Consider the following 15553-nt stretch of genomic DNA (forward strand, 5'->3'; position numbering starts at 1 on the left):
TTACATTTCGATTTAAAAGTATTACATTTTTTTTCAAAAGTATTATATTTTTCTTTTAAGTAAGGGGAACATTACTTATCATGGAAAATGTAATACTTTTAACGGAAAATATAATACCGTGTAGTCCAGTGGCATCAAACCCTTCCCTTTATATGGGAGGCTCTTGTGCTTCAATAGGTTGAGAAAGTAGTTATGAACAGTTACTGCATTGTAATAGAGTTAGTAGTATTCAAAAAAATGTAACATTATATCTGATTAATATGACATTTGCATGTTGATTCAACTCGTCTAGTAGTATCCAAAAAAATGTAAAATTATATCTGATTAATATGACATTTGCATGTTGATTCAACTCGTCTCACGAATGCGCATATAAGTATGACATTTGCATGTTGATTCAACTCGACCCGACCTGTATCACAAATAAGGATTCGTGAGACGGTTTCACAGAAGTATGACCCTTATGAAATTAACTCGTGATTTTGTTTCTATTTTTTCCTTTATGTTTCCTTAATTTTCAACCGTTAGATTTAGAAGATCGATGGTTAGCATTTGTTCACAATTTTTATGGATTTGACCTATGATATGGCTTCTTGAAAAGTGTTCACAAATGATAGCCATCGATCTGGTAGGATCTAACGGTTGAAAATTTTATAAGTATAACATTTTAATTTTATACTATATTAATAATATTTTGAAACCCTAAATCTAGGCTAATCCCCAAATCAAACTAAAAATTCCTTGTTTCATTTTCCTGTTTTCCTCTCTCCCGACCAGGACATCGTGCGGAACTGACAGCGGTGGAGTAGTGGAGTTACGGCGTGAGCCAGACCGGCGGTGGACTGTGGACGGCTGAGCAGAGGTAGGTTTTCTACTCTTCAACTTTCTTTTCTCTGAGCGTCTAGTCCGTAGTTCTTCTACTGTATTTTGCATATTGCGACTCGCGACCTGTGGCTGTGGGTTGCGGCCTCCGGCTGTCACTTTCCCTGTCATCTTAGGCATTCTCTTTCTCAATTGCACAATTTTATATTACTGGTGTTTCTAATTTGACTATCAAACAGTAAAAAGTAGAGAAAGGCGGGAATTTGGCTGGATTTAGGAAGTTAGCATTGGACCTTTTTATCTTGATTGATTCACTTAGACAGACTTCTATTACAAAATATTAGAGATGCTAGGTCCTAGGATGGTGAATGTCCAGGTCTCTAGGAAGATACAAACTTGGGCATTAATGGCACTGTGACTTAGGGTTACTATTGGGGTAAGCCCTCCAGGCAATGGTCTCCAATCGCAATATTAAAATAATAAATTATCAAATTAAATTTTATATATCTGGATTCTGGACTCTTTTAAAATGAGTTAATTCCTCTTTTGCATTTGGTTAAACTAATCAATGTTAAGCTTTATCTTCAACTGTCAAATATTAATGGCCAAATAAATATAAAAATGATAAAAACCTTCAAAAATATTTATGACTTGTGGATATGTACATACTGACCTAATAAAAGGAACTGAAATAATTTCACCTAAACTGAATTCATTTAAATTATTATTTGGTTCAGATATTGGGTGCAGGTTTCTTCATCTGAACTAATAAGTTATGGAGTAGTATTGTTTGAGTTATTACCTGTTCTGAACCTGTGCCCATCCCTAATTGCACCAATGCTTTAACACTTGACCTAACTGCCAATAGGTGATTACTTGCTAAAACCATTCTTAACTATGTTATTCTTAAATAAATAAATATATTAAATTCATATAATATGCCATGTATTTTCCTGGAACTAAAATGTGTATTTAGGATAGAATTTTCCATTTTCGATGTATTAAATGGTAGACATTGTAAACTCTGCAATTATCCCACAAAAAAATTGAGTTTGCATCTTTTATAATGTTGAGTTTTAGGAATTTGACATTTTTGTATACTTTGGTAGGGAAACTCCTTGTTGGGCATGAAAAGGACTGGTTGCAGGTTCATTTATGTACTGCACATTGGTGATTTGAATGGTTGACATATTTTTTGGTACTTTGATGGAGTGCAACAAAGATGAAGCCCTCAAGGCTAAGGAGCTTGCAGAGAAGAAAATGCAAAATAATGATTTTGAAGGGGCCCAGAAGATTGCAGCTAAAGCTCAACGACTTTACCCTGATCTAGAGAACATTAATCAGTTGCTAGCTGTCTGCAATGTTCACTGTTCAGCTAAAAACATGTTGGGATTGGACAAGGATTGGTATGGAATCCTTCAAGTTGATAGATCAGCAGATGAAGTAACCATTAAGAAACAGTACCGAAAACTCGCACTTGTCCTTCACCCCGACAAGAACAAGTTCCCTGGTGCAGAAGCTGCTTTTAAGATTATTGGGGAGGCAAATGTTGTGCTTTCAGACCAAACAAAAAGGTCTATATATGACAGTAAATGTAGAGCTTCAGTTAGAAGTACTTCGATTTCGATGAGACAACCACCTCATCAGGTCAACCCCCCTGTAAGGTCAAATTTTTTTTCAAATGGTTTCACTTCTCAGTTCAGTGGCCAAAATCATTATCAAAAGGTACAATCAACTTCATCAGTTCGTGAAACGTCGTTCTGGACGACCTGTCCTTTTTGCAGTGTTAGGTTTCAGTATATGCGGGAGATAGTCAACCGGGCAGTGTGCTGCCAAAACTGCTTGAAATCCTTCATTGCATATGATTTAGGTTATCAAGGTGTTCCAACTGGAGTTGGCTTACGTCAGCCTAGTCAACCTCAGCAGAGAGTGGTTCCAAATCAAGGAACCACCAAAATGGCTGCAAACACAGCTGGATTTCCATCTTCCCATAAAGAATTTCAACATGGCTCTGGGGTTAAGTGGTTTGGGCACAAAGCAAGGACACAGAGAGGGAATACTTCTAAGGTATTTGAGGATTTGAAGGCTAAAGAGATACATGGAAATGGTGTGAACTCAGTGGCCGGTGGTTTGAGAGGGGCTGGCACTCGCAAGGTGAATGAATGGCCACAAGATTGTAGAAATTTTAAAAACAAAAGCAGGAAAAGGAGCAGGAAACAGGCATCTGAATCAAGTGAAAGTTTTGATACCTCAAGCGGCAATGAGTCAGAAGATTTCAATAATGAGAAGGGAAGCAATCCTGCTGGAGGACAGGGACACGGGCCTAATGGTAATTTTGTCAGAAGATCTTCTCGGCGAAGGCAGAATGTCTCATACAATGAAGCTGAGGAAGAGGATGACCAAATAAATCATCCAAAAATAGTGCCAGACAGCAAACCAGAAGAAAAAGGAGTGCCTTCTGAACAGAACTTGCACGAAGGAAATATTAATGCCCCAAATGTTAATGTGGATGGTGCTAGTTTAACTGTAAATGGTGCCAAAAATATTGAAGTTATTGATTGTGAATCAGATTCTGAGATCAATCATAATTCAGCTCCTACGGAATTTGATTATCCTGATCAGGAATTTCATGATTTTGATAAGGTAAAAGAAGAAAAGTGCTTCGCAGTTGGCCAACTATGGGCTTGTTATGATGCAATAGATGGCATGCCAAGATATTATGCCCATATAAAACAAGTAGTTTCTCCTGAATTTTCCCTAAAGTTTAATTGGCTTGAGGTTGATCCAGATAGCGACTTTGATATTTATTGGACTAAAGCTGGATTACCTGTTGGATGTGGCAAGTTTAAACGTGGGAGTTCAGATTCCACTGATAATCTCACCTCATTCTCTCATCAAATGCTTGTGGCAAAACCGGCAAAGGGTAGGAAGGGTTCATACGTAATATATCCTAGTAAAGGGGAGATTTGGGCTCTTTTCAGAGGCTGGGATATTAATTGGATCTCTGAGCCTAATAAACATCAGTCGTTTAAGTATGAAATTGTGGAGGTGCTTGATTATATTGTTGATATTGGCTTTAAAGTTGGCTACTTGAATAAATTGGATGGATTTGTGAGTCTTTTTCAGAGAACAAGCCAGGGCGATGCTGATTCATCATCATTTTTAATAAAGCGCAATGAGCTTCATAGGTTCTCCCATAAAATTCCCTCCTTCAGATTGACTGGAACTGAAAGAGAAGGTGTGCCTAAGGGATCTTTTGAACTTGATCTTACTTCTATACCTCAAGATCCTAATGACCTTTGGTATCCTCTGAAAGATGTGATCAGAAATGTTGAACCAGAAGTGAAGAGCCCCGGCAGAAATGGTAAACCAAGGACACCTAAGAAGGTTGGCACGCCTAACAAGTCCACTGATTGCAAAGAGGTGAGTGATGGTGAGATGGCTAAGCATCGAAAGTCACCAAGGGCTGCCAGGAAAAGATAGAAAACCGATCAATTCTATTCCATTGCTCTCTGAACTAAAAGATAGTACTAGGGACCAGTGCGGTAGCAGTGCTGAAAGATTCTAACTTTTTGTGATTCGTGATGGTGAATTGGTGATGGTGGTGGTAAGAGTTTGAAGTTTTTCAACCTTCTTCCTCTCTTCAGTCATCATCCCTGTGAAATATGTTATGTTATTTGGAGGCCAAGTGAATGTTTAACAGATTGAATTTGTAGGTGGATTTGTTATGTGTATTGTATGTTTTGTGGTTTAGGATAATGCTTTTATTTTTCTCAAGACTTCCATTTTGACTTCCTTGTATGATACTTATGGGGACTTGTATTTTAACCCTCTGTCTCAACTTAACTCCTATTTCTATAACCTTTATTGCTTTTTTTTTTTTGTTTTTTTTGTTTTGTTTTTTTTTTTCTTTTTCTGTAAGCCTGCCCTGCATTCACAAGCAAAGGGCTACATGAACTGTTGTGAAGAAAAATACTCATTTGTGCACATAAAAGAAGCTTAATTTTGCCACCTCTCTGCACTTAACTCATGAGAAACGAGCTTCAGGCCTTCAGCATATTACAAAGGATTCAAACTCCTAAATAACAAGCAAACAACTAAACTTTTGAGCATGGATAGAACAAATAACACGAATATAAGAAAAGATAAAAACCAATTAGCTCATCTCACAAACATACACATGTAAACTGAAAATGAATTATACTATACACAATCATTGGCAAATTGCAAGAAACTGTTGGTGGTGAATAAGTCGATACACAACATGAAATTTAATTTAGAAACATAATTCCAACCACCCAACGAAAGAAAATGAGGAGCAGAAATCCGAGTCGTGTGTACAATTATATTTATATTAAAGCAGGTGCTAGCGTATACAAGAGCTAATCCCCTAAAATGCTCTTGTATATATAGTGGTGTAAACTAAAGCTGTCAAAACGGGCTTAGCCCGCCGGGTAAGACCGCCTGCCCCGCGAAAACGACGGGGTGGACTTTGATATTTTAGGCCCGTATTTTGACGGGCTTTTTAGCCCGCCCCGCCTAACCCACGGGTTTGGCGGGTAGACGGGGGCCGGCCAAATGTATAATAAAAAAAAATTATTAAATAAATAAATGCTACAATAATAAATTTACAACATTAAATATGTATTGTCAACTTGATTATATTACTAACATTTGTGTATGTGTGTACATATATATACACATACATACATATAGTAAATTTGTACCTTTAAATAAGGCAGCAGATTTCAAGTCAATGCAATTTAATTAAGCCCCATCCATGAGATCTCAAGTCCAACAAACCAATTAATATAGACTCCAGCGGCCCAAACAAATTATGCCGTGGACCCAGGTCCACCTTGCAAGGTGGACCTGGGCTCAATACGACGCCGTTTCACTATTTTTATTTTTTTTAAAAATTACTAAACATATATCACTGAAATGTGTGAATGTGGAGGTTCAAATTGTGAATATGGAGTATAGAATTTGTGAATGTAGAGTTATGAATGTGTGAATTGTAGAGTTAACAGAGTTCTAGCAGCCCTGAAATGTGTGAATGTAGAGATTTCAAATTGTAAATATGGAATTGTGAATATGGAGTATAGAATTTGTGAATGTAGAGTTATGAATGTGTGAATCTGTAGTAGAGTTAACAGAGTTCTAGCAACTTGTAGCCCTGTAATGTGTGAATGTGGAGTTCCCAAGTTGTGAACATGGAGTATAGGACCTGTGAATATAGAGTTTTGAATGTGTGAATGCATAACAGTGGTAATATAGTTACTAAACATATAGCCTTGTAATGTGTGAATGTGGAGTTTTCAAATTGTGAATATGGAGTATAGGGTCTGTGAATATAGAGTTTGTGTTCTGTTGCGATGAGGAGCCGTTAACGCCGTTAATTTTTTTTATTTAAAAAAAATAAAATAAAATTGTGAAATGGCGTCGTATTGGGCCCACGTCCCAAGACATAACACCTGAATTATGCCCAATTGTTATACAGTGCACCATTCTCCATATAGTATTGTGGACCATAGTTGTCAAATAAAATTGTAGTACAATTAAAATGATACTTTAATGCACTAAAAAATGATATTTTAATGTTGCTATAATGAAACTAGTGTGTTCCAGGGAGGCCAGCTCCCGTGCCTCCCGGGGCGAACGTGGGTGGACCCGGACCGTTAAATGGATGGAGAAAGACCATGTAAATTTACCCAAAAAAATAATGAAACTAGGGTGTGTAAAAATGAATTTAAAAAACTATAGCTCATTTAGAAAATTAGTAGTATAATTAAAATGATAATGTAGTGTTATTATAACAAAACTAGTGTCCGCGAAGAAATAAACTAAAATAGTCCAGAGTCATAAAATAACATATATTGTAAAATAAATAGAGTGTAATTAAAATAATACGTTAGCATTACTATAATTAAACTACAAAAATACTACTAAAATAATACGTTAGTATATGGACACAGTCACTAACACAGCTGATTGAAAGTATAGCTGACAGAGCAAAATAAGGAGCAGGAGCACACAAAGCAGAGAGAAGGCATGAACACGATAAATAATACGAAACGAAGAACTTTGTGTCATCTTTTGGCTTTCTAAATCTTTGTACGTCTGAAACCTTTCAAGACTCTTTTTCCACGGCCCATGTACCCGGGTTATAGGCGGCGGAGTAGCAGCAGCGGCACGTCTTTTAGCCCTGAGACGATCGTCATACTCTTTCCTAGCCTTCCTATCCCTGAGAATCTCATATGAAGCCTTCAATTTTTGAAAGAAAATGTTTGCATTTGGATCATTAGGTCTTTTATCGGGATGTAACTCCAGAGCTTTTACACGGTAGGCTTTAGCTATCTCTTTATCAGAAAGCCTGGCTCCTTCTTCGCCGGAGGGTAAGCCTAAAACGGCATAATGATCGGAATCCATAGTTTCTCTAATGTTGAATATGAAAATAGATAGAAAACATAGACAGAATAGAAGTGCTGAATATTGTTTGCTTCTTCTCTGAGAGCTATTTATAAATAGAGCATCCAAGAAATAAAAATCTTAAACCGGTTCAAATTGAGAATCCTTGGTGGATTTGACCTCACTTCCTCACCTAAAGTCTTGTTCTCATGGGATTGAGGACCTATATAGGGCCGGAGGCACCTAAAGTCTTGTTCTCATGGGATTGAGGACCTATATAGGGCCGGAGGCACTTTATGGGGTAGGGGGCCTGGCCCCCCAACCCCCACCCCACCCCCTACCCCTCTAAAAATATTTAATAAATATGTATGTATATATTGATATCGTAGGGATAAATACACTTTTGGCCCTCCTCTAATTTTTTTTTAAAAAAAATAATCTATTATGTTTATATTAAGTGAACTCAAAATATATATTAAAGCTTAAATTCTTTAAATAGAAAGAAACAAACCAAATAATTAAAGTCACCATTTTCTTTTTATCTTATTTCTTTTATCAAGATTTTAATAATGGAGGGCATCAAATATCCATTTTATTTTAAAAAAATTTCCAAATTTGCGATATATGCTTTAATTTTATTAGTTATGTTGATTAATTAATTAATGATTTATGTGTGTTTTAATTATTTATTTTACACTTTGAAGATGTACATTTTCTTGTTTAAATAATCAGTGTTGAAATTGTCAAAAATTAATATTGATTGTTTAATTTGTGATATTGATTTTTGTCTTTATCTCTCAAATTTTGAAATATTGTTAATCAGTAAAATGAATTTCAATTAATTATGAAAAAATTTGGTGACAAAATAATTGACAAGATTTTTTATTTGATAAAAATTGAAAATTTATATTTAAATAAATGTTGTTGTTCTTATTGTTGTTGTTGTTATTATTATTATGATATTTTGTGTTATATAAAAAAAAATCTAAAGTAATGACCGACACTCGTGTTAATCATACTCATATAATTATATATTTCATACTTTATTATACAGAGTATAATTAGAAATCATTATCAATAATAATTACAATAAGTATGGTATATATAATAATATAGTACGGTTAATTATAATGTCGACTAACACGACAAATTTTCTCTAGCATATTGGCCCCCCAACTCGAGTTTTCTGGCTCCGCCCCTATATATATATATATATATATATATATATATATATATATATTGTGTATGTTTTTTTGTATGGTTTAAAAGATAATGCATAGAAATATTTCCGGTATGAAAAAAATCCAATTTTTTTTTGTAAATCTACCGGGTCTTTTTCCGTCCGTTTAACGTTCCGAATCCACTCGCCTTCGCTCCGGAATGAAAAAATTCAATAACACAGCCAAAGTCGGAGTTTCGAGTCCACTGACATTGTCCTTACAATAAAATTACTAATAACTCCTAGTGCTCTTTCTACAATTAAGCAATGTTGAAAAAGACGTTAAGCGCCCGATTAATTCTTTTTTTTTTTTGTTTTTATTTTCTGTTTATTAAAATTTAAAACAACGCCTCCAATTCTCTAGATATGTTAAAGTTCTTTACATTCAATACATTAAAGTTAAAACAAAGGCTCCAATACAATGCCTTCAGACCAGCGACTTTAATACCTTCAATTTCCAAAGACAAATTAATGAAATTATCAATTTCCAAGGCTCCATTGCCGACTGCCCTCCAGACTGGTGAGATACGCAACAGATCAGAGTACAGACTCCATTGCCGACCGCCCTCAGACCGGCGACCTCCAGTCGGACCATCGCGCCTCCATCCATCGGACCATCACCGCCAGATCTGAAATCTCAACCTCCGTCGCCGGCTCCAACCTCCATCACCGGAAGCAGAAGCTACTCCACCCAGCCTATAACATCTTCTCCAGAAGCGAAAGCTATGCAATCCATCACCATCAGATCTGAAATCCTGTTGCATGCAGTACAACTTTCCTATTTTCCGGCGAAAGAAAAAAAAAAGGGAGGAGGCTGAGACGGGGCGGCCGGCCGCGGAGGAGGCCGATTCCGGCCTTCTTCGACGCGACTCTCGGCCGCCAAGGGCCTAGGCGCTATTTTTGCAACATTGCAATTAAGTATTCAAAATATCCTTTAGTATCTTCGATTTATAAATTTGTGCAATAAATCTAAGAGTGTTTTTCATAGACCACTTACTATTGACTCCTTTTGATCTCTATGATGCCAAATTTCAAACTAGTTATATTTGTTTTACCTCCAGTGTCCTATGTGAGGATAATAAAGTGTGTTTTATACAAATTATAAGTGAGCATGTTTGAGGAATATTAGACAGGTTATATAAATATTCAACCCATGAAAGCTATAAGAGAGTCACGAGATTATTGTACAAAATGATAAACTCTAGTGACAATCTTGAAGAATGTACTATATCCCCTTTTTACATTCTTTTGAAACAATGATTTTACTTTAAGGGTTCGTTTGGAAAGTAAGAAAATGACTTCTGAAAAATGTTTTCTGTAAATAAATCATTTTTCGGAAAATAGTTTCATTTCCAGTGTTTGGATGTATTCTGGAAAATTGTCTTTGTGTTTGGTTCATTTTCTGGAAAATGGGTAGAATTGTATAATTAAAAATTGTAATTATTTTATTTAACATATAAAAAATTATAATAATATTAAAATAATGTTATTTATTAAAAAATAGAATTAAGAAAAAAAAGGTTTCCGACGGTTTCCTTGGTCCACTTCCGGCCATGGGTGATATGGCTTGGTTTCGGCTGAAAACATGCGAAACGGTCATTTTGTCGATTCCGAAAAATGACTTATAAAGTTACTAAATTACACTTGAATATCAAATTGTAGGAACAATCCAATGAGGTTTTTTTTTTTTTTTTTTTTTTTTTCAAAAGCTTTGTGTAAGTGCATCTACCGAGCGACGCCTACAAGCAGGTACGCATGTTTGGAGAAGAATGGCAGACATTTCTGAGTCTATAGATGACTGTTTGGAACCACGTACGGACTTGTTTCTCATTCAAGAGTTTACTACCCCTCCTCTTCTGGCTGCTTATTAAAATCTAATGCTTTCTGATTTTAAAAAAAAAAAAGTGCATCTAGAGTATAGAATAAAGAACACAATTATCCAAAACTTTCACCCAAAAGCTAAAAAGGATCTTGTTGATATAACATAAACTTGTATCTAAAAATTTATCACGGCATGATCAGTTATTACAGTACAAACCATCAGATTTACTAACTCAAAGTAAGGAATTAAAATTGAAATCAGGTTTAGAAAGGGAGACGTTCTAAAGTCATCCCCACAAAGTTTAAGTAATTGGGCAAAAATACAAGAATTTAGGATTGGGTGTGAGTATACTTCATATATAGAGTTTGATTTCTTCTTATTTGACGCTTTTGATTTTATTTTCTCTGTCACAAGCTCATAACTTATAGTTAAATCATCACTTTCTCTTATGTATAATGCATCTATCCTAATTTGCAAAATGAAAGCTAGGAGGATGTTTTTCCAAGTAAAAAAAATAAAATTAGTAAGAGTTTCACCAATTTATATGCTTGTTTTGATATATGACGCCCAAAAAAAAAATAAAAATCACTCAACTCATCAAAATATTTCCTTCATGTGTATGTGTGTAGGTTTTGGATCAAATAAAAATATTATTGTAAGAGAGAACTAGGAACCACTTAGAGTTGTTGATTTGTGAATACCTAATTGCTTTAAAGTGAGAGAGAAATAAAATGTGGTGACATTTTCATAAAGGGTCACACTTGTGAGACCGTCTCACGGATCTTGTGAGACCGTCTCACGGATCTTTATTTGTGAGATAAGTCGAGTCGGGTCAGGTTGAATCAACATGTAAATGCCATACTTATATGCTCAAATGTAATAATAATACTAATTAAGAATAAAATTCTTGTCATTTATAAGGGAAAATATAATACTTTTAAAGAAAAATGTATAGTAATAATTTTGCATTTTGATGTAAAAGTATTACTTATCCATAAAAAAGTATTACATTTTCCATAATAAGTAATGTTCCCCTTACTTATAAGGAAAAATATAATACTTTTGAAGAAAAATGTAATACTTTTAAATCGAAATGTAAAAGTATTACATTTACTATTATAAGTAAAAAAAAACTTTATTCTTTATTAGTATTACATTTGAGTATATAAGTATGACATTTGTGTATATAAGTATCAGATTTTCACATTGATTCGACTCTTCTCACGGTGAGACGGTCTCATACAAGCTTTTGTCTTTCATAAATAACCAAACATTTAAGTGCAATTAACACACGATAGAGTCCAACTAACAACACCATAGGATGCACCGTCATATGCATAAGTGCAGTAAACAAATGCACTTTGTAGTTTTGCTTAATTGCACTTTAAAGTTCAAGTTATTTAGAAAAATGCCATTACATTTTTCAACGGAAGCACTCTGTAGCTTTGCTTAGTTGCACTATATAGTACGTGTTAATAGTTACACTTTAAAGTTTTACTTATTTACAAAAATGCATCCGTATTTTTTCTCTAATTGCTTCAGATCTATTAAATCTTTCCGGATGGACAAATTTAATAGGTGTCTAATTCACTCATGGGGTATATTTTCTTTATCTACGACATTATATAGGCTATGTTTGGCAAACCTAGCTGAAAACTGAAAAGCTATAAGCTCAAAGCTGAAATATGAAGAGCTGTTAAGCTAGCAGTTATGCTTAAAAGTGTTTGGTAAAATTAGCTTTTTGATAAGCTGATAAATGTAAAAATACTAAAAAGGACATCTTTATACAATTTAAATAATTTTAAATTTAAATAGGTTTGTTTATATATTAAAATATAAAATAATGATCAATATATTTAAATAAAATATAAAGTAAGAATATATATTTGAAAATATATAAAGTAAAAAAATGTTTATAATTCATAAGATTAGTTCATACAAAAATTAATGTTCAAACACAAATGTCAAACTGAAATTACAACCAAACATAACGAAAAAAAAAGTCAAAATAGTTTTAATTGAGAGGGATAAAAGATGTCATTTATTTAAAATAATAATGATAAAGATGGAAAAAAGTTAAAAAGCTACTAGCTTATTTTTGAAAAGCTACCTCAAGTAGCGTTTCAAAATAAGCTCTTATTTTAAGCTACTAGCTTATTTTAAGAATATTACCAAACAGAACTTATAGCTTATTAGTAGCTTATAATAAGCTATAAGCTCCTAAATAAGCTCTGCCAAACAGAGCCATATTCAATCATTCATAAATTAATGACCTAACATATACAACGCGAAAGTGATATACTAATATGCGGCATCCACATCTCTATTGTAGAGCTAGTTTTGTCAAGTCTATTATAAGATATATAGATTAATAAATATGGGGTGTCATTATAAACTTAATTTTATTTGAGAATTACATGTCTTTGATTCTTTTGTTTTATTTTTAATACTTTAGATATAAAAGAAATGTTGCTTACTTGCAATATGGTTTTGAGTTGAGTTTCAAAACAAAGATTTAGATTGATTAAATGATGTTTAAGTTTGCATTTATTAATATATAAAATGTATTAGTTAATTAGTTTGTTAAAATTGAAAGTTTAGAATATATTTTTAAAATGTCAAAATATTAAGTTGAACCTATCGGATAATTCCAATAGCCTGAGGTTTTAGGATTCGAGTAAAAAAATTTAAATCTAACAATAATTCAAAATCGAGTAGATCCAATAACCTAAATAAATATTTTAATATTTTACACGTAAAGGGTGGAACCTGGAGGCTGATAGAGTGACTTACGATTTACTTTTTAAAGTGATTCTTGGACATGGGTTCTCGAAGTTTATGATTAGTCTAGCTGTTATGAGCTGAAAACTCTTGATGAGTGGTGATGAGCCTACGAGGTGAAACTCAAGTTGTACCCTGCCCTCCCACACACTGCATTAAGGACATACGATTCAGACAATCAGACATGTACATATAATGATGTCAAACTCACAAACATGCCATGATTTTAATCAGCTTTGCCAAATAAAAAGTAGAAAACAAAATAATTATGTGACAAACAACTTTGGTTCTTGATGATTTGTGGGGAGCAAAATCACATTTCCAAACATGGAAAAATAATCATTAAAGTCATAGCTTTCCGGTAGTTATGGGACACCAAAATACCCACCTATAACTAAAAGACAGATTGTAATTAATATCCATAGATTTGATGGAATAATGAGAATACATATATATATATATACACTATTGATCAAATGAGTACTTCTTATATGAGTCCGTGTGCACAGATCATGCCTTCTATTTTTTGTGGCCTTCTATTTTTTGTGATCAATGGTGTGTAATAAAGGATTTTTCTTTTAGTAAATTCCATTTTTTAGTCCAGTTTTGTGTGGTGTGTATTTATGGCAGGGGTAATTTGGAGATTTGGAGAGTAAGTATTGACCGGATTTTTGGAGTTTATTTTTTGTTTGTGTTTGCAACGCTGCCGGTAGGGTTTGTATTATTTTCTTTTTAAAAAATCTGGTAAACATGAATATTGTACTTTCCCATCACATATCTAAGAGTTAAATATAGTTTTTTTTTTCACTTCAAATTAAATATTGTATTATTTTTATTTTTATTATATTTTTGTCATCAATTTTAAAATTGAACATATATATTTAATTCTCAATTGCTAAAATTGTAACAAGATCATCTCTCCTCCTCGTCTTTCATAGGGATTGATAGATCGAAATGATCCTATGTTGTACTGGATAACTTAGCAAGTTAATTAAGTTACAAGTCATCATGGCTTATGCTATGAATTATTGGCTTCGATTGCCACTTTGGGCTTTCAACCCAGTGCAGATGCTAGAGATGACGGTACAACATTACTAACTTGCTAGTACTTTAGTACTTATTCTTTAGGATCCCTACAAATTTATACTAATCCAGAAATTCCTGCGCACAAACATTTACATGATATAAAATCTACGATGCACACATAGTGCACGCCCGCATGCTATGAATTATTGGCTTCGATTCACTTTGGGCTTTCAAACCCAGTGCAGATGCTAGAGATGGCGGTACAACATTGCCAACTTGCTAGTACTTATTCTTTAGGATCCTACAAATTTATACCAATCCAGAAATTCCTGCACACAAACATTTACTTGATATAAAATCTACGATGCACACATAGTGCACGCATGGATGATTCCAAAGCTCATCATGTCAAGAGAAAAAATGTGCATGCACCTGAGATCGAGTATATTTTTAGACATAAACCATCCTATGTTATACAAGTAACTTAGTAAGTTAAAAGTCATCATAGCTATATATATGCTATGAATTATTGCCTTCCATGGCCACTTTGAGCTTTCTCCCCAGTGCAAATGCTGGGGGTGGCGGTACAACATCGCCAACTTGCTAGTACTTGTTCTTTAAAATTCGTATAAATTTATACCAATTTGGAAATCCCAACTTGCACACACTTGCAGGTACTTGTTCTTTAAAATTCGTATAAATTTATACCCATTCGGAAATCCCAACTTGCACACAATGCAAACATTACATGATATAAACTCTACGATGCACATATAGTGCACGTACTAATGATTCCAAACCTTGTCATGTTAAAAAAGAAAATGTGCATGTAGTTGGGATTGACATATTTTCGAACATAAATTATCCTATGTTGTATAGGGTAACTTAGTAAGCTAAGTTACAAGTCATCATGGCTTAATTATGCTATGAATTATTATTGGATGTCATTGCCATCCACTTTGGACTTTCTCCCCCGTGCATGGCGGTACAACATTACCATGCAACTTATAAGTCCCTACAAATTTATACCAATTCGAAAATTTCTTCACACAAATATTTACATGATATAAACTCTAGGAAGCACACATTGTGCACACACGAATCCAAACATCATAAATTCTAGAGAGAAAATATGCATGTACATGAGATCAAACATATTCTTGAACATATATCATCCTATGTTATACAAGGTAACTTAATAAGCAAAGTTACAAGTCATTATGGCTTATATATGCTATGAATTGTTGGCTTGCATTGCCAATTTAAGCTTTCTCCCCAATGCAAATGCTAGAGATGGCGGTACAACATTCTCAACTTGCTAGTACTCGTTTTTTAGAGTCCCTACAAATTTATGCCAATCTCAAAATCCCTACAGGCAAACATTTACATGTTATAATTAAACTCTACAATGCACACACAATGCACATGAATGTTTCTCCATTCTCCATTCTCTAGAAGCCATGAAACGAATGAAA

At 34.0% G+C, this 15553-nt stretch overlaps 2 protein-coding genes across 2 annotated transcripts; one reads left to right on the plus strand and one right to left on the minus strand.

Annotated features, from left to right (window-relative positions):
- Positions 1-719: 719 nt before the first annotated feature.
- On the plus strand, positions 720-4689 carry LOC116027992. Its single transcript, XM_031269797.1, has 2 exons — positions 720-862; positions 1932-4689. The coding sequence occupies exon 2, from the start codon at positions 2002-2004 to the stop codon at positions 4303-4305; it is 2304 nt and encodes a 767-aa protein (XP_031125657.1). The 5' UTR covers positions 720-862; positions 1932-2001; the 3' UTR covers positions 4306-4689.
- A 2091-nt stretch (positions 4690-6780) lies between these two features.
- Positions 6781-7251, minus strand: LOC116022889 (dnaJ homolog subfamily C member 17-like). Its single transcript, XM_031263826.1, has one exon. The coding sequence runs from the start codon at positions 7249-7251 to the stop codon at positions 6781-6783; it is 471 nt and encodes a 156-aa protein (XP_031119686.1).
- Positions 7252-15553: the final 8302 nt, after the last annotated feature.

The sequence above is a fragment of the Ipomoea triloba genome, chromosome 1 (assembly GCF_003576645.1).
Source record: "Ipomoea triloba cultivar NCNSP0323 chromosome 1, ASM357664v1".
Lineage (NCBI taxonomy): Eukaryota > Viridiplantae > Streptophyta > Magnoliopsida > Solanales > Convolvulaceae > Ipomoea > Ipomoea triloba.

What these genes read in the sequence shown, in the direction of transcription:
- LOC116022889 (XM_031263826.1), bottom strand. Translation starts at nt 7,251, where the DNA reads ATGGATTCCGATCATTATGCCGTTTTAGGCTTACCCTCCGGCGAAGAA.
- LOC116027992 (XM_031269797.1), top strand. Translation starts at nt 2,002, where the DNA reads ATGGTTGACATATTTTTTGGTACTTTGATGGAGTGCAACAAAGATGAA.